We start from the raw sequence: 26,353 nt of genomic DNA on the forward strand, positions 1-26,353 counted from the left end.
ACTACAGTAAAGTGTGAACTAAATTATATTGTAAATAACATACATAGATGCAGAAAAGCTACGTTGTCAAACAGAAGTGGATATGTATGTTTTGTGTTATTCCCTGTGGCAGACTGCTAGAAGATCATCAGCCCCATTTCTTTGTCTTTCTGGGCACACGACTGTCTGATATTTTCTAGTTTCTTTTGTGTTTATATGTAGCCACAGAACTGACTTCTGGCCACTAGAATGTGGGGACAGGTGATGTGAGTAGAGGTAATGTATGCTTCTTTCAAGCCTGACCACTATAGCCCTCCCACCTGCAACCCTCGATTTTTCTTCTTCTGACTGAATGGAGAGGACTCTGAGAACTTAAAAGGGGAGGCCACAAGATGGAAAGAACTTTTGCTGCTTGGAGAAGAGCCATTTGATCAGGCATGCCCCCATGCCTGATCATTGTTTCTGAATTATCAATCTGTCTTATATACTCCTTGTATTAGTCCATTTTCCCACAGCTATGAAGAAATATCTGAGACTGGGTAGTTTATAAAGAAAAAAGAGGTTCAATGGACTCACAGTTCCACATGGCTGGGGAGGCCTCACAATCATGGCAGAAGGTGAAGGAGGAGCAAAGCCACGTCTTACGTGGTGGCAGGCAAGAGAGCGTGTGCAGAGGAACTGCCCTTTATAAAACCATCAGATCTCATGAGACATTTTCACTATCATGAGAGCAGCATGGGAAAAACCCCTCCCCATGATTCAATTACCTCCCACTGGGTCCCTATGGGAGCTACAATTCAAGATGAGATTTGGATGGGGACACAGCCAAACCATATAATGCCTCCATTTTTAGACAGGTGTTAACTATGTGCAAATGGCTGAATCCACTCTGCCTATAAACAGATAACTGATACCATTGACCAGCTGCTCTGGCTTAAGAACAATAATGCTCAAGAGGGATTTTCAAATTCATAACAAGCTTTCCTAATATTCAAATGTACTGCTACTGAGAAAATTGTTTACTTAATTATTTAACTCAAGATAGAGGCAGTGACATCTGCACTGTTAATTACCCAATGGTAAAGAAATTTGGAGACTCACTAGTTGTATTTTCATAGCCCTAAATTTTTGGCTCAGATTTAATCCGATCATCTGCAGATAAAGTAGAGAAGATCACAATATGATGCTAATATAATTCTCAAATAATCTTTCACAAAAACATTTTTCCTTTGGGATCCTAGGTCAAGACAAATCTCTAAGATAATTTTACACAATCCCTTCTCATCAGGCAAGATGGATCCTCTTGAAGATCAGGGAGACTAAACTCAGAATTGTAATTGCTCTTTTGGTTTAGACATGGTTGGCAGTTCTGCGGTGATGAAAAGCCAGTTAGCATCTTCCATAATCTAATTCCCCAAACACCACCAGCAATGAGTTTTGATGAATAAAGTTAGACTTTGTCAAATTCTTTTTTTCCTTGAATAAAAAGGCATAAATATTCACTCATCCAAGCTGCTCAGAGCTGTAAATTCTGATCACATTTTGCCATGCCAAAAATATAGATATTTAATCAAAGGAAGTCAAATCAGATAATAATGGGATGTCTCAGACCAAAATGACATTAAATGTTTTTTATTGAACAAAAAAAGATAAAACATGGAAGTTGAATTTGTTGAGCAAAAGCAGCTCTCCAGGTGAAGCTGCTACAATTTGTGCTAAATAACCTTATGAACTGAGTATACAGAATACGTATAATATGCAAGTTACCTCAACAGCAAAGGAGAAGGAGTAGAATACAATTTTTGAAGATAAAATCTGGTCAAGTGACAAATTTTGTTGCTCAAAATTTCTAGCCCTTATCCACCTAAATTCTGTATGGTTCTACATATATGCATTCAGTATGTGCATACTGAATTCCCATTTTAATAGAAGCTGCTTTTTGGAAGAATTCTTTTTAATTTCACATTTATTTGATGTGCCACTCAATTAAAAAAAATATATTTGACATATGTGTGTGTATGTATGTGTATGTATGTATACACACTTTAAAAACACCAAACCCTTGTTTATAAGTAGAGGGTTCATGCTGCTTTTTAAATTAATATTAGTGAATTTAAGCTATTTCTCCTGTGTGTCTAAGAAACTTTGTGTTCCCAATGCACCCACACAGTCAAGTGGGTTGACAGATATGTCAAAAATACTTTATGAAAAGAGGGAGGTAGCTCATGCGAGTTGGCAACCTTTTGTGTATTGTTTCCTGTTCAAGCAGGCTGCCTCCCTTTGACATCTTACAGTCAAAGATGAAAGGAAAACTTTTACTTTGAAGCCTAGTGAGCACAGTTGTACATTTACTATAATCCACCTTCAACTTGGCTTATTGGGTTTACTAATGCAAGATGACAAATACCTTACACCCAATACACAGCATTTAAAAAGTACTGAAGAAACATTTTATAGACGATACTTTTTTTTCATATGTTAAACATCAGCTTCTATGGGATACATTTCCAGAATGGTTGTGTTACCACTTTATAAACACTCTAGGCCAAACAAACAGCACAAATAACATCAATGTTGTCTTTTTTCCAATATCTGTATCAATTACTGGAGGCTAATCCTAACATATATACTACTTAAGGGGGAAAAAGAAGAGAATTTATGACACATTGCAAAGATAGAACTACAGCATCTTAGTTGTAGAGATGATCTTAAGGTGCAGAAAGAGGGGACTCTCTAGAAGGTGATGGTGTGGTTTCTTCTGGTGGAAAAACTGTGAGTGTGCAAGCACGAATGCCGCCAAGGGATTCTGGGAGATCAAAAACCTTATGCCATTCATCTTTATCTGGATCATATTTCTGCACTATCTCTACCATACAACGATTATTCCAAGAATACCCCCCAACCACATAGATTTTATTTTCAAAGACAGCGACCCCAACATCACTCTGCCCTCTTAACATGGCAGCAATTGGGGTCCACTGGTCAAGGATAGGTGAATAGTATTCACAGCTTAGGACATCATCATAATCACTTGTTCCTCTGAAGTGATTGCCACCAATGACATAGAGCCTTTCTCCCACTGTACACATGCAATGCAGACCTCTGACCGTGGTCATTGGCGCCTTCTGGATCCATTTGTCAGTATCAGGGTCAAAGCACATGAGCTCCTTTTGGAAAGTATCATGAGTAATTCCTCCTAAAGAATAAAACAATAGGTGTGAAGTAAATAGATTGTTATAGAAATGCAAAAATAATTAAAAGAGCTCTGTCAGAGATAATTAACTTTTAGCCACATATTATGACATATAGCTTATCAATACTGTTCTTAGGACTGTCTTCCCTCCATAAATACATTCTCTGGATCAAAAATAAAGAAAATAGCATTTTCATCTTCTTAAAGAACAAAACAATCACATTATTGCAATGACTTTCTCAAATGGAGATCCATGGTGTTTTTAAAAGACTTTGCTGAAGGAAAATATATTTTGGTCACTGATAGAGTTGGATCTGTAGTAAATTCCATCTACAAAGCATCATTCACTCCTTACTGCCTTTTAGTGGGTATCCTCCAGGTGCTGAGCACTGGGCTAGAGCACATTAAATTCCAGGCGCCCATTTCCTCACTTGCCACAAAACAATATCTACTCCAGTTATTGCATCATGATTGTGACTCTGAAGTGAGGTATTTCTCAAAAATGCCTTGGAAAAGTTGAAAGTCTTGCACAAGTGTACAAGCTTATAAGAATATTCAGAATTGTTTATGTTTATAGAGTTTTCTGTGGGCAGAGTGAGGATAGATAATGTCATCTGTTATCAGAATGCATGTTTAAAAATCTAAAGAATTAGAATGCTGAATATACGTGGAATTTTATACATGCAGCAATTTGTTGTTAATCTTATTGAGTCTGTATCATCTACAAAGTGTACTCTTAGATCACATATAAATCAGCCTCTACAACGAAAGTATCAAACTATACCTTCTGTAGACAAGGGAGAGAAGTAAGCTAATTTTCAGTCAAATTATTCAAAGTTTTACTGTCAAGTGGCCAGATGGCAGTCACTATCACTGTTTTCTTCTGCTTTTAAAAAATATTTTCTCTGTGCTTTACAGATTTCCCAGAAAGCAAAACAGTGTTCATTGTTTTGAAAATCAGCCATACTTTCTAACCACTCTCAATTGGGAAGGTCATTTCTGCAATACACGCCAGTTATGCCAAAGCACCACTAAAACAATTCAGGTGTCATTTTTCTCAGAGGAGTTGGAGCTCTCATTATAATGGTACAGCAGCTGCCCACATAAAATAGATAGATGGTATAAATCACGGATTAATGGGAGCAAATTTATTACCTGTATGGTTCTTCCAATATAAGACATTCTGTAGTTGCTCATGAGTTTAACACCAGAAACCTGCCAATCATATGCTACAGGCCTTTCATTGATTCTTATTGATTACAGATTTCATAAGGCAGTGGTCAGACAATCAGGCCACAAATATCGCCTTTACACCTTTGGTCTCTAGTAATGTAGCTGCTGGCCTGGCACTGGCAGGCCTTCATTCAATGGGGAAGAATTGTCCCATGTAGAGTGTGTCAGGGCCAGGTGATAATAACCTGACTAACAAAGTTAAATGTCAGTACCAGAGGTGGTCTTTACATTCAAGTGAGACTTCTTCCTAAATTTTACAGGAGAACAAAAGCAGAAAATGCATTAAAAAAAAGAAAGAAATTTGACAGTAGGTTGATTTAAACACCAACAATTTGAGAATGAAAGTTGCTGCTGGGACACTGTGAATAAACTATATCCATTTCAGAATTTTTTAACAGAAAAATATATCTTCATGTGCATAAAATACAGATAATCAGCACAGAAATATTTATGCAATGACACCATAGTAGAATCCTCTTATAATGCTAAGGAAGAAGGAAACCCATATTATGGGCTATACTGAAAGAGAGAATGAATATTATTATGTACTATTACGCACACTGGAAGCATGTTTTATGCATAGGAGAGCTTATATGTTATATAATGATACACTCCTTCACACAGTTTAGCTAAACCTTAAATAAAATGAATTAACTGTTGCTACAGAAACTATGAATGGTGCTTATTTGAATACAGAGCATGGGAACTGGAAAGCAAAATTTGAATGCTTTTCAATTTCTTCTAAGTTATACCTTATAACAGGATTGGTTTACTAGTACTCTTATAAATCTACAGAATGCCCAAGGCATTCATATGCAAATACACACAAAAATAGTTTCTAAAATCGACATAAATTGTATTTTGATTATCCATTTTTCTGGATTTTTTTTTTTTTTTTTTTTTGAGATGGAGTCTCGCTCTTTCACCCAGGCTGGAGTACAGTGGAGTGATCTCAGCTCACTGCAACCTCCGTCTTCCGGGTTCAAGAGATTCTCCTGCCTCAGCCTCCCAAGTAGCTGGGATTACAGACGTGCACCACCACACCCAGTTAATTTTTGTATTTTTAATAGAGACAGGGTTTCACCATGTTGGCCCGCCTGGTCTCAAACTCCTGACGCCTGAATTATTATTATTACTACCACTATACGGAAAGATAACCATATAGTTAAAAGCTTATATATTATATTGTGTTAACATAATACTTGTTTACCTGAAATATACATCACTCCTCCATACACAGTTCCAGCATGGCCATAGTGGGGCTCACTCATTTTGGCAACATAGGTCCATTCATTTGTTCTTGGATTGTAACATTCTACTGTAGCTGTTTAAAAAAACAAAAAAGAAATAAAATGAATTTTAGCTTCAAATTTAGCAATTAATTATTTTTCTCTTAAGTGGAACAGTAATAGTATCCAAACACTTTACACATATCTATTATAGCTATGATAGATACGTGAAAGACTGTGGGGGGAGCTCTTATAGTAATTATTGAGACTATATTAATAATATAAACTATTAGTACATGTTACATTAGACTAGATAGTGTAAGAATCTAACAAATTTCTGTCATTGCAGAAATCACTAAGATTTATTCTGTAATCTGTTTACATATCAATAATTTGACATTTCTCCATTTTCTTTGCTCTAAAAACATAGGAAGAAAGGATGAAAAAAATCAAAAGGAATGAAAAACTCCTCAATTCTGGGTCCCCATGTTGATATAAACAAACGTTAATACATAAGAAGCAAACTTTTACATTGAGAATGAAAGTATACACACTTCTTGGTTCATGTTCTGAAGCCCACTGTTTTAGTTCATATACAGACTACAAAGTGGACGCTGATGACAATTTCTCTACATTTATACTTTAAAGCTGATAGTTTGTATATACCCACCATCATTGCATCCAGTACTACTCTTAACCTGAAGATGGTTGGCGGCATAATACAAAGGTCTTTATTAAGAATACTTCCTCTCAGTAATATATGTATCATCTTTTAACATAATGTATTTGGAGAAGTGATCTCAACTCACTTAAGTATCTTTCAATCAATCTGTTATAGCCTCAAGAACAGAACAATGTCACCAAGAAAGATGGAAAATGTAATCACTTTTTAAAAGGCAGAAAAGCTATTAAGAGAACTCATCAAAAGCATGAGGTCTAGATTAACTTGAAAAGTTCGTATTATTTATTGCATACACTGCCAACTGCTAATCCAATTTCTTGCATCCCCCAACCCCACTTTTTTAAACTAACAGAACCACAACACTGCTTAGGGAAGAACTGCACCAAGCTAAAAACGAAATTTAATTTAGCAGGTTCCCTTGAAGCTTTGGTCAACCGTATGATATAGTTCTGGGCAGTGATGGGTAAGCAGAAGTTTATTGAGTAGGACAATTTGATCAAGCCACTGGAATTAGGTTAGCTACTTGCAACCAAATGCAATCCTGATGAATCAACCTTTGAATGAGATTCTCTACTTAAAAAAAAAATAACATGGTGACAGGCAAAACACACATACATACACACACACACACACGGGGGGGGGAGAGAGAGAGAGAGAGAGAAACTACTTTTCCACTCTATTCAATAATTTCATTTCATCATCAAACTCACTATGCAAAGTATGCTTTTCTCCTCCAACCACACCTATATTATGCCACTTCTTGTATCTCTCTACTGACTTCCTTTTCCACTTACTTTAGCTTTGAATTTTCAGTCTTATTTCAAAAGCTTTTACTATTCTCACTTTTACCTACTGCTTTGTTGGCTTTGTTCATTGCTTTAGGCCTGGATCCTTGCCAATTCTATTTCTTTTAAACCCTATTTCTAAAATTAATAACAAGTTAAACTGCCACATCTCTCTCTCTCTCTCTCTCTCTCTCTCTCTATATATATATATATATATATATATATATATAATTTCTCTATATATAATTTCCCTCTCTACATAGAATTTCTATATATATATATAATTTCTCTCTATATATATATAATTTCTCTCTCTCTCTCTCTCTCTCTCTCTCTCTCTCTCACCACATAACAGAAAACCTAGTGCATTGATTGGTACTTGGCATTAGCAAAGCCATTAATGGGAAGGTTTTAGAAGTAATTAAACCATACATCCTGTCAGAAACGGGGTCTAAAAAGACTTCCAGATATCATCTTCTTCATCTACTTGAAGCCAAAGGCAGGATTCAGTATAGCTTTACACTTTTCTTAATGCAGGACTCTGACTTAAACTTTGAAATTTTTGGATTGTAACTTTCCTTTCTTATGTTTAATTCAAACAGGATTCAGTATAGCTTTACACTTTTCTTAGTGCAGGACTCTGACTTAAACTTTGAAATTTTTGGATTGTAACTTTCCTTTCTTATGTTTAATTCAAACTGTTCCAATGTGATTTCCTTTAGTTTCTTCTTATTCTTTCTATAGTGGAGTTAGAATTTGAATAGTTATTCACTTTTTATTATTATTAATATTTTCCAATGTAGAAGGATAATTCCTCTGTCAGTGACTTAATTGCATCTTCCCCTAATAGTGGTTATAAGAATCCATTTATACTTTCTCATACAGGAGCCCCTCAGTGCAAGATAGCTATTAACCACCAATAACAAAATTACTATATAATAGTCCATCATTCTTGAACTTTTTTCCAGCTAAAAATCTATCTCCTTTAACTGTTCCAGGCGTTTAATTTTTATTGTCAACTTTTATTGTCATGCAATTCTCCATGCAGAATTGCTATTGTTATCAGTAAAATCAATAGTATTTTATTTTAAAATAAAATACATCTAATTAAAAAGTAGATACACATGCTCTTATTTCCATTTTCCATATTTATAAGACACTCAGATATAGGTTAGTACCAACAACTCTGATGGGAAGAGGAAGCAAGGGATGATGCAAGGCAAAGAGTTGGAGCCACAAAGCAGTGCTTCAATCATAGTCTATAAGAGTTGGAAGTGGTAAAGAGGCAACTGGAAAAATCTAGAGCAGGTGGCAGCAAACCTCAGTCCATAGGCCAAATCCAGTCTACTTCCTGTTTTGTAGGGCCCACAAGATAAAAATATGAATGATTTTATATTTTTTACACATTGAAAAAGAATCAAGACTATTTTGTAACTAATGAAAATTCTATAAAATTCAAATTTCAGTGTTTACAAATAAAGCTTTATTGGAGCACAGCCTCACTCATTTGTTTATGGATTATGTAGGGTTGCTTTTACACTACAACAGCAGAGTTGATTACTTGTGACAGAGATTGAATGGCCCACAAAGCTGGAAATAGACCCTTTCTGGCCCTTTACAGAAGTTTGCTGGCCCCTAATCTAGAGAATTAACTTCAGTAGTCTGGTGGCCTAGTGTTTACATTAAAGAATCTCTCCAATTTAAGAATTACACTTAGGTTGGTTATCTCACATATATCAGGAGTTCTTATTTTCCGAGATAATTCCATAGAAATCCAGAATCGGTCCTAAAAGATGATGTGGAATTTATTTGTTCTTTAAGATTAGGAAAGAGATTAGCCTAAAGAAAATCATTTGAACAATGATGGCTCCCTTAGAGGGGAGATGGACTCTAGAAACAGAACGCTGGTGAGTGACCAAGAAACCCCCAAATCCTTTGGGGGGTATAGAGGCATTTAATAAAATTTAGTAGTTTTATTGTGCATTTATTTGAAAAACATCTAACATGCTTTCTGTAAGTTATTTCATTATTTGAAATCTTAACTTATTAATATTTAACTGAAGTGAAAGATATTGGAGCTGTCATATTCTTCTTCAATATAGAAAACTTCAATGGAAGATTGATTTTTTTATATGACACAATTTTGAAAGATACCAGAAATAACTGACTTCTTTTACACTTAAGTGACAGCTACTCTAAACTTCCCCTAGTTTCTCATTGTAACAAGTGTCAAAGGAAAGCAGCATTTTGAAGGAATTATATTTCAGCACGAAACCAGGTGAGCAGACGTGTGCTAGTGCATACACACGCGCACACACACACACACACACACACACAGTCTTTTTTTCATGAACAATGGGCTTAGGTTTCCTTTGGTCCAAGTACCCCATGAAAAGATTTTCAAAGACCAAATGCATTAAAGTGATCTAAACTGTCTTGCAAATGTTTCCACTGTTTTCTTTTTTTAATTTTTAATTTCTGTGGGTACATAGTAAGTGTATATTTTTATGGGGTACATGAGATGTTTTGATGCAGGCATGTAATGTATAATAATCACATCATAAAAGATGGAGTATCCATTCTCTTAAGCATTTATCCTCTGTGTTACAAATAATACAATTATATATACTCATACTTATTGTAAAACATACAATTAAATTATTATTGACTATAGTCACCCTGCTGTGCTATCAAATACTAGGCTTTATTAATTCATGCTAACTATTTTTGTACCCATTAAATTTTTCTTTTTATAATTATATACAGGCAATGGTTACTGTGTGTAAGAAGTGATATATTGGTACTAATCAACCTGTTAAATGACTTTCCCATCAGTCCCCTTTTCCTGCTACCCATTCCCATCACCTCCTTCTATTTACAAAGGCATATGAACGTGTCAACTTAATCAGTTACAATGGGAATGTTAATTTATTATAATAGATGTTAATGTGTGCGTTGAAGGGGGAATTCTATTTTTAAAAAGCACTTGTAGGGTAAGGGAAATGTTAAAAACTCAGTTTCTGGAAGGAACATTCAGAAATATAGGCGAGTTTCTTTAGAATCAAAATCTGCTATTCTGCAAAAACAATGGGCCCAAGAAAACTGGAAAAGCCAACTAATACAAATTCACTTTTTATTTATATAAAGAGAAAGAAGATCAATAGATAAAATTCAGGAAATTTCATTAATATTATTCTTTGGGAGCAATAGTAATCAAGGCAGGTTTCATCAAGTTTGGTTACCTCAGTAATATAGAATGTGACATGACAAGACAAGCTACTTCTTGCTTCTATTTGAGTATAACATAGAAAGAACTCAAAGTGGGTGGAGTGGATCAGAAAGAAATGAAACCTCTTGCTTCTTGGCTTTCTCTGATGACTCTCTTTGACCTTTTTTTCTCCTGAAATCAAGACTCTAAATTTGAGTGCACTTACTAAGTCAATCACAAAATATTTTTTAAACTTCCAATGTATTGTATAATAAAATGTTAAGTACAGAATGCATTTGATGGGTATGCTGATTTTAAGGGACACAATCATTTTCTACAAAAGTTTAGCTACTTATAGATTACAAATCTATAAGATCATTATAGATTTGTAATCTATAGATCATTTCAAATGGAATAAAATATCAAATAATTGGATGATAACTAGAATTAGAATTCTTGGAATAGATGGTTTGTGCCTGTATTATAATGACATGTGTATTTTTTAAATGCAGTTTATGAAATAAGATTAAAATGAACCTATATATACCATTAGAGAGGAAATTTTTTAAGTCATCATCCTTAGGTTGAGCTTTAGAAATTTTATTGTTAAAGCCTAAATATGAATTTAGGAATATCCTAAGAAAAGCATGATTCCCTTGTTTCTTTTCCCTTTCAAAATGAAACACAAAAGACTGTTTTAAATCAGAGATGGAGGGGTGGTTTCTGAAGGTCAGGAGTAAGGATTCCTGTGTATGAGCCATTTGCCCAACAGGGTGGTCTATTTCTAGTTCCTAGATGGGTATACCATAGGAGCAACTGAAAGAGGGTTGGGATAAGTTAAAAAAAAAAGCCTCTAGCATCTTGGTTTTATGTAATGACTCTCCTCGGCCTGAAGATTATAAACTCCCAGAAGAATATGGCTTCTAATTAGTGTTAGGAACTATATATTGAAAACTAAGTAGCTGCATATTAACAGGGGTGATAATATGAACAAGCAAGGACCGACTTTGAAAAACGGAGCTATTTCCTCTGAGAAAAGAAGACTGCCCAGGTTAATGACCTATTATTTGTGAAGAAAATATTTAAGAAAAGATTATCTTATACAGGGATTTTCTAAGAAACAACCAAGTCACTACTTGCACTTTCTAGATATTTCCAGATACCACAAATTTAAAATAGTATAATAATGTGAAAATAATGGGTGTAGGTTGACTGAGGAGGCCTAAAGGACAGTTGTACACTAAGGACACTTATGGCTTAACTGCTTTTAAAAGTCCAATTATTAAAATATATTGGAACACCTATGCAGTTCATGATCATGCAACACAGTCCAACAACCTAGAAAGTCTGGTCTTAGAAAAAAATATCATTGTAACAACAAAGGAAAAAACTTTGGGTAGAAAAGATCAGGAAAAAGACCATGTCACTAATAAGAAAGGGTTTTATAAACAGGAAAGTATAAGAGCTGAGAACAGTTAATCTTTTCTCTGATAAATAGCTTAGTCTCAAATACATTAAACTATCTTTTATTTCTTAGAATATTGAAAAATAAAGATTCTGAGAACTACTCTGAACTTATCCAGAGCCAATCTCAATATTTTGAACTATTCCAGCTCTTTGGAGCCTGGAATTGATCAACTACAAGGACTTTATTTATTTATTTATTTATTATTGGGTTCAAGCAATCCTGCTTCAGCCTCCTTAACAGCTAGGACTACAGGCATGAGCCACACCTGGCTGGCTTGCTTGCTTTTCTTTCTTTTCTTTCTTTCTTTCTTTCTTTCTTTCTTTCTTTCTTTCTTTCTTTCTTTCTTTCTTTCTTTCTGTCTGTCTTTCTTTCTTTCTGTCTTTCTTTCTGTCTTTTTTTGTATTTTTGTATTTTATTTATTGACTTATTTATTTTATTATACTTTAAGTTCTGGGGTACACGTGCAGAACGTGCTGTTTTGTTACATAGGTATACACGTGCCATGGTGGTTTGCTGCACCCATCAACCCGTCAGTTACATTAGGTATTTCTCCTAATGCTATCCCTCCCCTAGCCCCCCCACTCCCCAACAGGCCCTGGTCTCTGATGTTCCCCTCCCTGTGACAGACTCTATTTATAATAGAGAATAAAAGAATTGAAAACAAGGCCAAACAATAATGGCAATGACAAATATATGTCATAACACAAAATGTGGACTTCCTGCCTTTATTTTTGGAAAAATTATACTATCCCAATTTTATCTGAAATAATAAAATTATACCTTTTTCGGTTAATTTATATAGCCAAAGTATTCTGTATCAAAGTATGTTTATGGTCAATTTTATACTGGGAAGACAAAAAAGTGACCATCAAATAAAGCTTGCCAGATGGGCTTATGGTAAAGAAAACTATCTGATATTATGTCAAGAGAATTGTTTTTAAAACAAACAGTCATAGATCATAATATTCACAGTGAATAAACTTCGTATAATGTTGGACTTTGTACATTTAATCTATAAAAAAAATTATCTATCTGACCTCTAATAGGTAACAAATTTTGTAAAAGAAGAAACAATGAAAGTTTTCTGTAATGAAGGATTGTAACCTGTTGAGTAAAATATCATGTGGCCTTTTAAAAACAGAAAATGAGAAAACATGCCAAACTTCTATCCAAGACCTTATTATAATTTAAATGAGCTAAGTATACGTTTTAGATGAACCTTCAAGATGAAGACCACATACGCTGCACAAGTAAAATATTCTACAATATACTGATGTATTTGTAAGATACAATTTGTTCCCTCACCAACGATATATGCCCAGATAAGGCATAAAGATGGTCTCCAATATTTTCTCAGAAAAATAGTTTTTAAATGAAACCCTAGCTAGCTACATTTTTATCTGATTTTACAGGACTGCTTATTTTATGATTTGATAAGAATTTCTGAGTGAAGAAATTTGTCTCTATGCTTAATATAAATGCACACTTACGCAGTTCACCTGCTGCATTTCGCCCACCAACTGCATACAGATATCCTTTGAGGGCACTTAGGTGGAAGAAGGTACGCTTTTCATTTAAAGATGCAACTTGCATCCATTTATTGTATCGAGGATCAAATCTGAAGACTGTATCAACTGCCGTCTTCCCTTTTGTATCATAATTACTCTGTCCACCAACGACATAGAGAAAATTTCCAATGACGGCAATGCCATGCTGGTACCTTGGGGCATCCATGGGGGCTAATGATTTCCACTCATGGGCCTTTTCATCATACATGCGCAATTCCTTACTGACAACCAGCTGCTGCCTCAGCACTCCTCCTAGTGTAACCAAGTGAGTGGTGTCAGATCTAATGGCAGTTCTGTCTGACTGCATAACTGGCTGCATATATGGCATCATTTGGTAATTGCTGGCTTCCAAAAGCAAATTCACACAAGTATTGTCAGTTCTCATGAAATCCACCGTTTGCACGTAATTAATGAGCTCCTGTGGTGTCATCAGTGGAAATCGTATGTTCTTCATTAATTTTGCAGCAAAGTCCATCCGAGGCTCTTCCAGGCGAAGCCAACGACAGGTAGCCTTAAAGAGCTCAAGTTCAGTACAGTGCTTAAGGCTATTACTGGAAAGCACAAAGGCAAGACGCTCAAAAGGGAGTTTCAAGAACTCCCCCGTGCTCAGCAATGCAGGAAAATTCTTCAAGACGAAACTGTTAACGTATTTATCCACTTCGGTTAGATTGTAGGTGTTGGCAATCCGTCCAACTTCAACACAATTGTCTAAAGTGACCTATTAAGCCAATTTAAAAAAAATTAAAACATGACTACTTTCATGGCAATCACATCTTGATACCACAAATACCTGTTCTAGAATAAGAGTAAATTATGTTTTTAATGTTCATTTAGATGCAAATAAGGATTCTTATCTAAATGTATCAATGATCTACATACAAATAATCTGCAAACCACCTTTACTTAATCTGGTAGAAGGCTAACTAAAAGAAAATGATCAAAGTCAGTAAGTTAGAAGTTACTCTAAGAAACAATGTTATAAGTGGAATATGGCCAAATTAATTACTCTTGTCTCCTCAAAAATGTATTCCACCCCCACCCCAAAAATACTGATAGAATTCCTGCTAGATGGAAACATGGGAAAATAGAAAATTATTCTATTATGATTCATGTCAATCCACTTCTTAGTCATTATTCTTAAAAATGCTACACAGCTAGCAGATCCATGAACAGAAAAGTTCTAATACCCAATCCCTAGATTTCCCGTTCATGTAAATAGGCATCACTCATTACTATCATTCATTTTGGTTCCTTCAAAGTTATTACTCATAAGAAAAATAATTTAATAAGATAATTATTCCTAGGGTAAATTAATTTTCAACATTATTTATCTGGAAATATAAGCAAGGAAATGTCTTTCTTAAGGGCAGAGGGGCATATCTACATCAAATCTCTCCTGTAAATGAGATTTTGGTATCTGTGATGACTGCTTCCATCTGGGCAACATAGCTTTCCTTAGCCACTCTTACTTTCACAGCACATTCTGTTTCTCTCTGGCGTCAACATGTGCCCAGAACCATTTCCCCACCATAGAGCGAAATATACCATAAAGCGAAAAGCTAACAAAGAAGAGAAGTGACGGAGAGGCCTTTCCTCAGTAGAACCTCTTTTCAATGCTCTAATAACTGACTGGTCAAAGGAAAAATAGGAAAAATAATATTAGCAAATATAATACAAAGAACAAACCACAAAAACAAGCCTACCATAAAAAATGCCAGTGTGTATATATATGTATATATACAAACAGACACGAATCACAGGCAAAAGACTTAAATGTTTGGTTGTTTATAAAATTTTGTCAGGTTATGTGTCCTCAATGTCACACAAACTTTATCAATGTATTGTTAACCTCATAACTGTATTGTTAACAGATTTGGCAGATGGTTAAGAGAAAATCAAATAATCCTTCTGTTGACATTTCTTTAAAAACTGAAATAAAGCTAAAAACATTACTCCTCCACATAAAATGACAGCCTAGTTAGGATATAATATCACTGAAATCTCTAAGGTTAACACACACACACATTGCTATTTTCATAGATTTTTAAAAATAGACTTTAACTTATGGGATATATGTGTGGAACGTTCAGGTTTGTTACATAGGTATTACACATACCATGATGGTCTGCTGCCCCCATAAACCCATCATCTACATTAGGCATTTCTCCTAATGCTATCCCTCCTCTAGCCTCCCAGCCCCCGACAGACTCTGGTGTGTGATGTTCCCCCCACCGCCCCCCCCCCGCCGTGCCCATGTGTTCTCATTGTTCAACTCCCACTTATGAGTGAGAACATGAGGTGTTTGGTTTTCTTTTCCCATGTTAGTTTGCTGAGAATGATGGCTTCCAGCTTCATCCATGTCCCTGCAAAGGATATGAACTCATCCTTTTTTTATGACTGCATAGTACTCCATGGTGTATATGTGCCACATTTTCTTCATCCAGTCTATCACTGATTTATTACTCAAAAAGAATTTGTGCTCTTTTAAGTAGCTGATTTGCTTTACAAAAATGTTTAATTGCTTATTTTACTTAGTAGCCATATATTTTAAGAATACCTAAAACATAACTGCAACATAAAAAAATAGAAAAATAAATTAACAAATTATGAGTCTCTAGAAATAGACAGCATAGCACTGTATAAATACCCTGGATTTCTAATGTGGTTAATAAAAAGTCCATTTTAATCCAATTTGAGGAGCTGCAGGTTGGTGGTTCAAAAATTTAAGTTATGTAAATGGAGTTACAGTCAATACCTGTTTTCCCAATTCACCCTGAGTGGAAGGAATTTGAGGTCATTAATTCACTTCCCAAGACAAGTAAGAATGATCTCTTCCCCAGAGTGAAGGTGATTTAAACTTTTGAAGACGTTTATTAGTACAGTTACGCAAAAGTTGATGACAACACAGATATAATTCCCAAGTATGCAAATTCTCATCATTATTGATATGATTACTAAAAAACAACAAAGAATGGGTACTTTAAGCCAGCAAAATGATACTACCAGTTGTTAGTCACCAATCTGAAATCTAAATTTATAGCATGTAAAATAGAGCAAAATTAAATATTAAAAGCCAAACTGTGTAATTTATAGCATGCAACATAGAGCAAGATTAAAGATTAAAAGCCAAACTGTATAATTTAGAAATGGGATCAAAGGTATTTAATTCCTTCACCTTTTCCCTCTTCAAATTTATCCAGTGAGAAAATGATTGCTAGAATAACAGGAGAAAGGAACTTACATTTTATTTACCGGCATTTGGAAAATACCTTCTGTATATCAATACATTCATATATACAGACACACAAGACTAGAAAAGACTTTGACAGACCATCAAGCCAATACAAATAGCTGCCTACTTTTTTCTTTAAAATCACCAGAGAATGGTATTCCATAACCTTTCAAACTGTTATCTTCTTGATAGAAGAACTATTTTCTTTTTTTATTTCTTTCCATTTTTAATTTTTGTAGGCACATAGTTGGTATATATTTATGGAGTACCCAAGACTAAGTATTTTCTATAGCTCATGTACAACAGCTACCATACTGTGAGTATGCAACAAAGGCTAAATACTACAAATATCAAAAATATAAAAGGTACGATGATGGATGCAATTAAAAATAGGATACCTGTTGAATTAATGTAGCAAATTACTAGAACCTTATTAATTTCAAAATGAGACACAGACAAGAAAAATATTTAATAGGAAATTAATTCTTAGCAAGTATATGTAATCAAAGCTTAAAAATTAATCATAGAATATAGAAATTAAAGAAGCAAAGCCTACAGTAATAATTAACAATATAAATAGACCAAAACTGATGGAATTATAGTAAACAACTTTCAGAGAAATACATAATATTCTGTTATGGTTCATTTTAATCTACTTCTCCACCATGATTCTTTTTTTTTTTTTTTTTTTTTTTTGAGACGGAGTCTCACTCTGTCGCCCAGGCTGGAGTGCAGTGGCCGGATCTCAGCTCACTGCAAGCTCCGCCTCCCGGGTTTACGTCATTCTCCTGCCTCAGCCTCCCGAGTAGCTGGGACTATAGGCGCCCGCCACCTCGCCCGGCTAGTTTTTTGTATTTTTTTAGTAGAGACGGGGTTTCACTGTGTTAGCCAGGATGGTCTCGATCTCCTGGCCTCGTGATCCGCCCGTCTCGGCCTCCCAAAGTGCTGGGATTACAGGCTTGAGCCACCGCGCCCGGCCTCCACCATGATTCTTAAAAATGACTCAGCTAGAAGATCTCCAAACATTAAGCCTAGATAGTATTTTTAAATGGATACATGTATTTGTGTATCCATTGGATACATAAAAGGATAAATGGATAACTGGATATCCATAAGTGGATAATTGGATTTATAATGCAATTTATATATATAATAGAATGCACATTGAAAATACAAAATATGAAATTTAAAGCTTATTTAAAAAATGTCTAAGTAGAAATTTCATCTGAGTTCATCTTTTATTTCATCTGAAAACCCGGCCACAATTCCAAAGAAGGTACACTTGAAAACAGAGTTATAACAGAAGTTAATCCAAATAACACATTGGCATTTAAAAAGAACAACAAGGCTGGGCGCGGTGGCTCACGCCTGTAATCCCAGCACTTTGAGAGGCCTTGGCAGGTGGATCATGAGGTCAGGAGATCGAGACAATCCTGGCCAACATGGTGAAACCCATCTCTACTAAAAATACAAAAATTAGCCAGGTGTGGTGGCACACGCCTGTATTCCCAGCTACTTGGGAGGCTGAGGCAGGAGAATCGCTTGAACCCGGGAGGCAGAGGTTGCTGTGAGCTGAGAAAGCACCACTGCAATCCAGCCTGGTGACAGAGCAAGACTCCCTCAAAAAACAACAACAACAACAACAACAACAACAACAACAAAGGATAAAATTCTTCGAGCACCTGTGGGAACCTATAAAATTGTTCGTAAAATAATCAACTGCTCGTTTACATTTCCTTGATATAAATTAGTATAAATTATTCTTTTATAACCAAACAACATTCATAGTCATCCTAAAGGCACTTCCAACATCATAACATTGCAAGTGGTATTCTCAGTAACATACTTGTCCTCACTGCTGCTGTACTATTCAAATTATATCTGATGTGCCCAAAACACTGTCATTAACATAATTTGCTATTTTAATGAAAGATTTCATCTGAAATCTAGGACTTTTTTTAAAGATTGGTGTTTTATACAAATAAATTCCCATTTAGAAAAAAATGGGTATCTGCTCTTTTTTTTTTTTTTTTTTTTTTTTGACTAGCCAAGGGAAATGCAAAGACTAAGAAATCTGGCAAAATGCAAAGACTAAGAAATCTGGCAAAAATTTGGGGAACTCCTTAGCCATTCAATGTGCCAAATTCTACTTGGTGCTATCTAGTTTATTAAAATGACAGGCTGATATCTAGTACAATCAATGCAGTGAATGAAACCATGTCCACAGAATCAGGCTGGGAAGAAATCAAACAAGATACTTTAGCGGGCAGAGGATGTACAGGTATCTTTTCTCAAGCCTCCTTCCACAGATGAGACCGGCACAGGACACAAAGAGACACTTTGGTAAGAACAGAGGGATAACTGAATAATAAACACCTCTCTCTCTTTCAGTCTTTGTCTTTCTTCAGTTTCTAAATGCTATTTGAGGTGAATGTCACTGGTGTCTCCAGCCCAAAATATTCAATTCTCTATTTCTTTGCACTTCGAATGCACTTCCTTTATTGAATACAACGTTAGTTATTACAATGGCTTTTGTGAGGCTGAAGTGGTTCGAGCCCAGGCTACGCCTCTTCTTCCCAGACAGAGTCCCAGATAGCAGATGGGCAAGAATGGGTGCTCAAGGTTATAGGCGTGATATTTAGAATATTTAACAAGCACACAACATGGGTATCAACCAATCAAAATGGATGGCCGACCATAAGCAACGGGGATGACCTTCTATGTACTATTTGCCCAATATCAGCCCTGGCAATAAGGAAGTCAAGACTGGTTTGGTTGGGAGGGAAATAATTTTGATTCATTTTTAATTTTAATTATCTATACAATTTGTCTCTAACTTGCATTAAATTGCCCTCAAAGGTGAAAAAAATATCTTAAAAAACATGTCTATTAATCTTTATGGGTAAATACAATTTAGATTAAATGAGGAATGTGAAATATATGTACTATACAGGAAATCCTCAGTAATTTAGTAATGGAGGCAAAGCAAAAGGAACTGTCTTCTCCAATGACATCTGATTCTTTTTGTTTTTCTTTTGAGGGAAACATATTCTCTCTATTCCTCTCTCGTCTCCTTCCCACTTATGTACCTCCTTTATTTTCTGTCTCCAACTCTTCATCTCCTCCAGTCACCTCAATAAACTTTCTCTCTACTTCACTGCAAGCTCTCCACCTCATCACTGATAACAAATGTGCAGGTGGAACCAGTAATCTACCTGCATCAAGTGGGGAAAACACAATCAAAAAATTATTTTAAGAACGATTATCCCCAAGTCTAAATTCCAATGACATCTTCATTCTCTTGTTAAAAAATGCTTTTATACAAACATAAAGTGATTTATTTCTCATCTTTATTCTGTTTTGTTCATTCTATATACTTGTATATTTAAATTGTAACCTTTTGAGTTCAATTACAGATGCCCTGTTTCAGTAACCTAACATTAAATTAGGCTGTTTGTGAACTAGCCTAATATCCTCCATAACAATAGTTCCATGGGACAAATGCTAGATGCTAAAAATTTCAAATTGCAAACAAAGGATAAACAAAAAACTTACACAACTTTCTTATAAACTAGTGAATGGGGCCGGGCGCGGTGGCTCACGCCTGTAATCCCAGCACTTTGGGAGGCTGAGGTGGGTGGATCACCTGAGGTCAGGTGTTCGAGAGCAGCCTGACCAACATGGAGAAATCCTGTCTCTACTAAAAATACAAAATTATCCAGGCACAGTGGTGCATGCCTGTAATCCTAGCTACTGGGGAGCCTGAGGCAGAAGAATCACTTGAACCTGGGAGGCAAAGGTTGCAGTGAGCCGAGATCCTGCCATTGCACTCCAGCCTGGGCAACAAGAGTGAAACTCTGCCTCGGAAAAAAAAAAAAAAAAAAAGCAAAGAAAAAGAAAAAGAAAAAACTAGTGAATAGGTGCACAGTATTTAACATGTTGTAGTTATACAATGTCCTAAGGACAAAACCAATGCAATTTTTAGGTATGACTAAACAAAGGTAATTTTCCATTATCTCCATAGTATATAAAAAAAGTGGTTTTAGCTTTACAGAAATTTTTACCTACTATGCTTCATATCTATCCTTCATTGTCATCCTTCTGTATTCATTTCATTGTCCTCTTTTCCATAACTCCCAAGAAAATAACATAACAAAAACAAAAATGCCACATCCTATAAACTATCATACTAATTACCACCCTAAGTAACACTGCAAAGGACGGCAAAGTTAGATGGGAGGTTGGTTCTTGTTCTATTAAGACTGATGCTCTGTTATAGAAAACGGTATCTCTATCCCACCAAAGGTGAGTATGGCTTTACTACTGTATCTAAAGTTATCATTCAAAACTAATACATACATGTTTTCTGGGTTATTCACTGATTCGCGTTTTACGTACCACTGCTACTGATCCACATTTTATGTACCACTGTTCCTCTTCCTCCACACAAATGATTGAGAATAGGATAGAACAGAATTGTATTAGAAGGGAATTTTTCTGTCTAAAAGTTCAAACCCAAATAGTGTTTTGGTTATGTGAACTATAATATCACTATATCGTTAAAAACATAAATCCCATTTCCTCTAAAGCATCTGATTTCAGCACACAGTTCTTAAACATGAGAACGTTGTATTAAAATTTATCAATAATAACTTAGCTCATGGAAGAACTTCAAGAAGTCCTCCTTTAAAAAATATAGTATCTTGGGACTTTCAGTTTTTATAAGTAGAAAATACACTGGGTTACTATTTTTCTTTTTTCACTTGATTGCCGAGAAGGAAAGGGGAAATAAATAGGGCAAGGCTGAACATAGGTTTAACTAAAAAACAGAATGCATGAAAGAAGGGTAAAGGAAAACTTGGATTTTGCATGTTCCTGGAACTAATCATCTGCCAGATTTTCTCAAAAATTACCATGGATTCTGAGAGATAAGAGATTTCTACTCTAAAACCATACAGACATGTCCTCCGCAAAAAAGGATGAAGGACAAGTAAGATAGAATAATACAAAGAAAAGAGGTAATTCCTAAAAGTTCATAGGCAAGAAAATTCTAAAACTGAGAGGTAGGAGCAAACTCTACCACAAGTAATCTTTGCTAGAGAGAAGCCTCTTCTCCATTAGAAATAGGTTTTAGGATGTCTGCAAAGGATGCAAAAAAATAATGAACATGAGATTTAAGGCAATATTAAGTGTTTATAAAAATGAAGACATTTCTAAATTGTTAAACAATTATAATAAATGTTTCAACACAGGTTAAGGAACCAACAGTCTAATTGCTGGAAATTAGCATTACAAAGTGACTATGGCCTCATCTTTAAATAAAATTGCTTTAAATACAGTTATCTAGAACAAAATTCTTTTCTATTATTGTGACAATAATATTACTATAACTTTCTTGTATTGTGTATTATCCAGTTTGGTCCTTTTCTTTCAGGTAAAGGAACTGATCACAATCAATATCTGAAGTTCTAAGTACTAAACTTTCGTATTAGAGGATAGGCCAACAATGTCTCTTGTTAATGAATAGTTCCAAAGAAATCATGGCACTTTCCTTAATTTGGCTCACCATGACCATGTGTTGCTAAGATCAGTATAAAGTAATGTTAAGAATCTATAAGTATAAGCTTTAAGTGTTACTGCTAAATTAAATTCTGGACTTGAGGCATTTTGAAAATCACATTCAATACGATTCATTTTTCCTTGAAATGAAGTTGTTATATCATGCCAGTGACACAACCACAGGTGAGATCCTAATAGCTCTTGAGGGAATGGGCCTTGTATGATCAAATTAAAATAAAATTTAGCACCTAAATTCAGTAATGGAGGCAAGCAATAGCATGGGAATTAACCAACCTCACTTGGGCTACTTGTGCAATAAAGAAGACAATACAAGTCAACAATATAGCACTATGCTGCCATAAAAACCCTTAAAAGTGGCAATTAGTTCAAATTTTATAAGTAATTGTGAGACAGTAGTCTGAGTTTCCTAAAATCAAACGTACAAAAAACACACTTTCTTTTTTTTTTTTTTTTTTTGAGACGGAGTCTCGCTCTGTCGCCGGGGCTGGAGCGCAGTGGCCGGATCTCAGCTCACTGCAAGCTCCACCTCCCGGGTTTACGCCATTCTCCTGCCTCAGCCTCCTGTGTAGCTGGGACTACAGGCGCCCGCCACCTCGCCCGGCTAGTTTTTTGTATTTTTTTAGTAGAGACGGGGTTTCACCGTGTTCGCCAGGATGGTCTCGATCTCCTGACCTCGTGATCCGCCCGTCTCGGCCTCCCAAAGTGCTGGGATTACAGGCTTGAGCCACCGCGCCCGGCCAAAACACACTTTCAATAGGCCAGTTAAATTAGTCATTGGCTGACTTTGTAAGATAGTAAGTACCTTAATAATAAAATAATTAAGGACATGTTCTCTTGAAAGTTACTGTTTTAAAGAAGGTTCCATGTTCAAAAAACGTACGTTGCAAAGATCTGACAGCAATTATTTACCGATGCTAAGATTGATATGAGTTAAAAAAAATTATAGAAAACATATCCGTCAACATAATGAGTTAGAAAATATACCAAAAATTACTATTGCCAGAATTCTTAATCAGAAAAACAAGCTCCAGACCTCTGGAAGTCTTGGCAATATTTCTGTAAAATGTAGCCATTTATCTTCCCAGAAGTAAAATTTAAGGGCCTCAGCTAAAATAAAACACTCTCTTCAGGAACTGGGCGACTACCACTAAGTACTTCACTGATTAGTGGTTGTATGTGCCCTATCTTATTTATTAAAAAACGGCTAAACACTATTCAGTAGGTGATATGTTTCTATGGAATCAAGACTGACATTCTTACAGGTTTGCCCATAGGTATTAGTTCTTCTTAAGATCTAGCTCCCATATTAAAAGATGAAATTTTAAAAGAGTTCTAGAAGTTCAGATTACTTTTCCATTCAATTACATTTAAGAAGCCTGCTTGTATAGTCATTAAGGTGAATAAAACCAGATTATGGTACATACCATTATCAAACAGTTAAAGTATATATCTTTATCAAACATTATTAGTATCTAATGTCATTTGATTACACAGAGGTTTTTTTCTTTCTTCCTGAGATGGAGTCTCACTCTTGTTGCCCAGGCTGGAGTGCAATGGCTCGATCTCAGTTCACCACAACCTCCACCTCCCAGGTTCAAGTGATTCTCCTGCCTCAGCCTCCCAAGTAGCTGGAATTACAGGCATGCACCACCATGCCCAGCTAATTTTTGTATTTTTAGTAGAGACAGGGTTTCTCCGTGTTGGTCAGGCTGGTCTTGAACTCCCGACCTCAGATGATCCGCCCACCTCGGCCTCCCAAAGTGCTGGGATTACAGGCGTGAGCCACCACTCCCAGCCAACACAGAGGCTTTTATTAAATGATTCTATTTCATACAAATGCACCTGTTTCAATCTCACCTTGCTTACAGATCACATACTATAAGACACACCTGTCTAATGGCAAGTTTCACATTCCTGCACAGCAGATTTCATGAGTCCTAATCTAAACAGGCTACATCAGACTCTACCACAGAAGAAAACAGATTTCAAAATATCTTACCCCAGATATGAGAAATACTTTACAGAAGTCCAAAACTGGCAGAATCTGTAGAAAACTGGCAGCTTCCAGCGTGTCTTGAAGGTTGTCCATATTAAGAGAAAGTTTTGCAGTATAAATGAAATCAATAATTTTCCTTAGACCAACTTTGCTCACACCATGAAGTTTAATGCACATTAAATCTTGTTCTTTCATTCCACCTTAAATAAAAAGACATTCAATTAAATGAAGGTGGATAATTATGGTCAAACTCACTTCTGCTGCTAATTAGATGCAATAAAATCAAGGGAAAGTCTTATTTTATATAAGCAGTCGTATTAGAGTCAGTCTGCTGCACATTTTACCGTTAAAATAAAGTACTTAAAAAGGATAATCCTATACTAATGGAGGTCATATATGATGCAAGTGCTTCCAAAATGTTCTCACTTCCTATCTTTTGATATAGAGTAGAGATTGTATTAGCAGGACACAGAGTCTCTAATGGCCCACTCAGATATGAGCTTGAAAAAGAAAAGCTGTGAGATAAAAATGGACAGTATGAAAAAAAGTGCATCAACTTTCCATGTTAAAACAGCACCACCGAAAACCATACATACTGTTGTATACTTCTTTTGAAGTTATTTCCAAAAGAACTAAATTTCAGGTTAGAAATAAAAAAGATTTAAACACAGATTTTTCATATTGTTTTAATGTGGCTTCAGAGTTTTAAAAGGCAAACTACCTGTGAACATAGCCTTGAAGTAATCGCTAGCAGATGCCATCATGACTCTATGCACAGGGAAAGCATCATCTGTGTCACCTGGCATCAGGGTCACATCGCAAAGCAATCCTTCAAGTCGAAGCTGGTCAAAGCCCTACAACAAGAACATGAGTTGAGTCATTAATCAAGGTAAAATGAGGTTACAAATCTTTGTGTGCTAAAATTGTTTGAATATTAATGTGGTGCAACATATGTGGAACATAAAGGCAATAGAATAATTATTCAGGAGAAGAAAAAATAACTGCACAACTTTCCTGATATGTGACACTGCATATTTTCTTTCACTGCAGTAATAACACAAAATTAAGATTAATTTAGGTTAAAAACGATTAAGGAAAGAGTATATATGTTTGCTTATTTACACAATTTTGAGATTTTACCTTATTTTGAAAAATAATTACAATGTGCACTTCTATTTTCCCATCTGCAGAATGAGAGTATTAGACTGTCCAACATTCCTTTTCACGATAATTTAATAGTCCTTTTATAGTGCTTGACTGAAGCATCTTGGTTTTGTTTTGTTTGGGGGGAGGTTGAGAAAGAAAAGTAGAGAGCAACTGTACTGAGCACATGATAGGAGTTCTTTCTACTAATTGTATTGTTTCACCTCTCTGAGAAGGCTGTACTCAGTACATTGCTGCTGCCTGACCAAATATCTTTCAAGTTTCAAGTTTGAGACTTAATTATCTTTGGGGGAAAAAAGCCCAGGAAACCCCAACGTGAGACTTAATTGTCTCCAAATGCATAAAGGTTTAGTGGAAAATTAACAGGCTAGCAGCCACAATTCAGAGGAATGACAGAGCTCTGGTGAGAAGAATCCTTGTTGATTAGCTTTTCCACTACACCCTGATGGTCTCAACTAATGACAGACAAACAGTAGTTCTATTGATATAAGTTAGAAGAATGACAATCACTTTAAGATTATAACAGGTTGAATCTACAACATACACATCTTTCAAAACATCATGTTTTTCGTTTTTTATCTTTTATTTTTAATTTTTATGGGTACACAGTAGATGTATGCTTTAGGGGATGGATACCCCATTCACCATGGTGTGATTAAAATATCATGTTTTACATGACAAATTATATATAATGTTTATTTGTCAATTAGGAATAATGAATTTAAAAGGATTATAACAGACTAGTAAAGTACACCAAAAGGGGACAATATACAATTTAATAATGATGCAAAACAAATGAACATTTTGGCAAGATTGAGTCTGTAGTTTCAAAGATAGAAATGTTTCATTATAAAAAATCAGGAAGACAGATACACAAATTGCTTTCTAATAATAAAATACAGTAAGAATCAATAGCATTGATTACTCTGTCCCCTTCATATTTTAACGACTTCAAATAAAACTAAGGTTACGTTTCACAGATTTAAAGAGCAAAAGGCGTAACATATTAAGAACGCAGTTTTAAAAATATTGATCC

General features: G+C 35.4%; 1 protein-coding gene across 21 annotated transcripts in view; it reads right to left on the minus strand.

Annotated features, from left to right (window-relative positions):
- Positions 1–1,595: 1,595 nt before the first annotated feature.
- The window catches only part of KLHL13 (kelch like family member 13), a 424,794-nt gene continuing 400,036 nt past the window's right edge, over positions 1,596–26,353 (minus strand). For 18 of the 21 annotated variants that reach the window (XM_077989506.1, XM_077989505.1, XM_077989502.1 and 15 more), the window contains 5 exons: positions 24,875–25,007; positions 24,157–24,353; positions 13,268–14,063; positions 5,616–5,729; positions 1,596–3,175 (listed from right to left, as the gene is read on the minus strand). In XM_077989506.1, coding sequence (XP_077845632.1) covers positions 2,688–3,175; positions 5,616–5,729; positions 13,268–14,063; positions 24,157–24,353; positions 24,875–25,007 — 1,728 coding nt within the window. In that variant the 3' untranslated portion in view covers positions 1,596–2,687. The remainder of the gene's footprint in view (positions 3,176–5,615; positions 5,730–13,267; positions 14,064–24,156; positions 24,354–24,874; positions 25,008–26,353) is intronic. The other 3 variants (XM_077989496.1, XM_077989503.1, XM_077989501.1) reach the window with 1 other exon arrangement.

The sequence above is a fragment of the Macaca mulatta genome, chromosome X, assembly GCF_049350105.2.
Source record: "Macaca mulatta isolate MMU2019108-1 chromosome X, T2T-MMU8v2.0, whole genome shotgun sequence".
NCBI lineage: Eukaryota > Metazoa > Chordata > Mammalia > Primates > Cercopithecidae > Macaca > Macaca mulatta.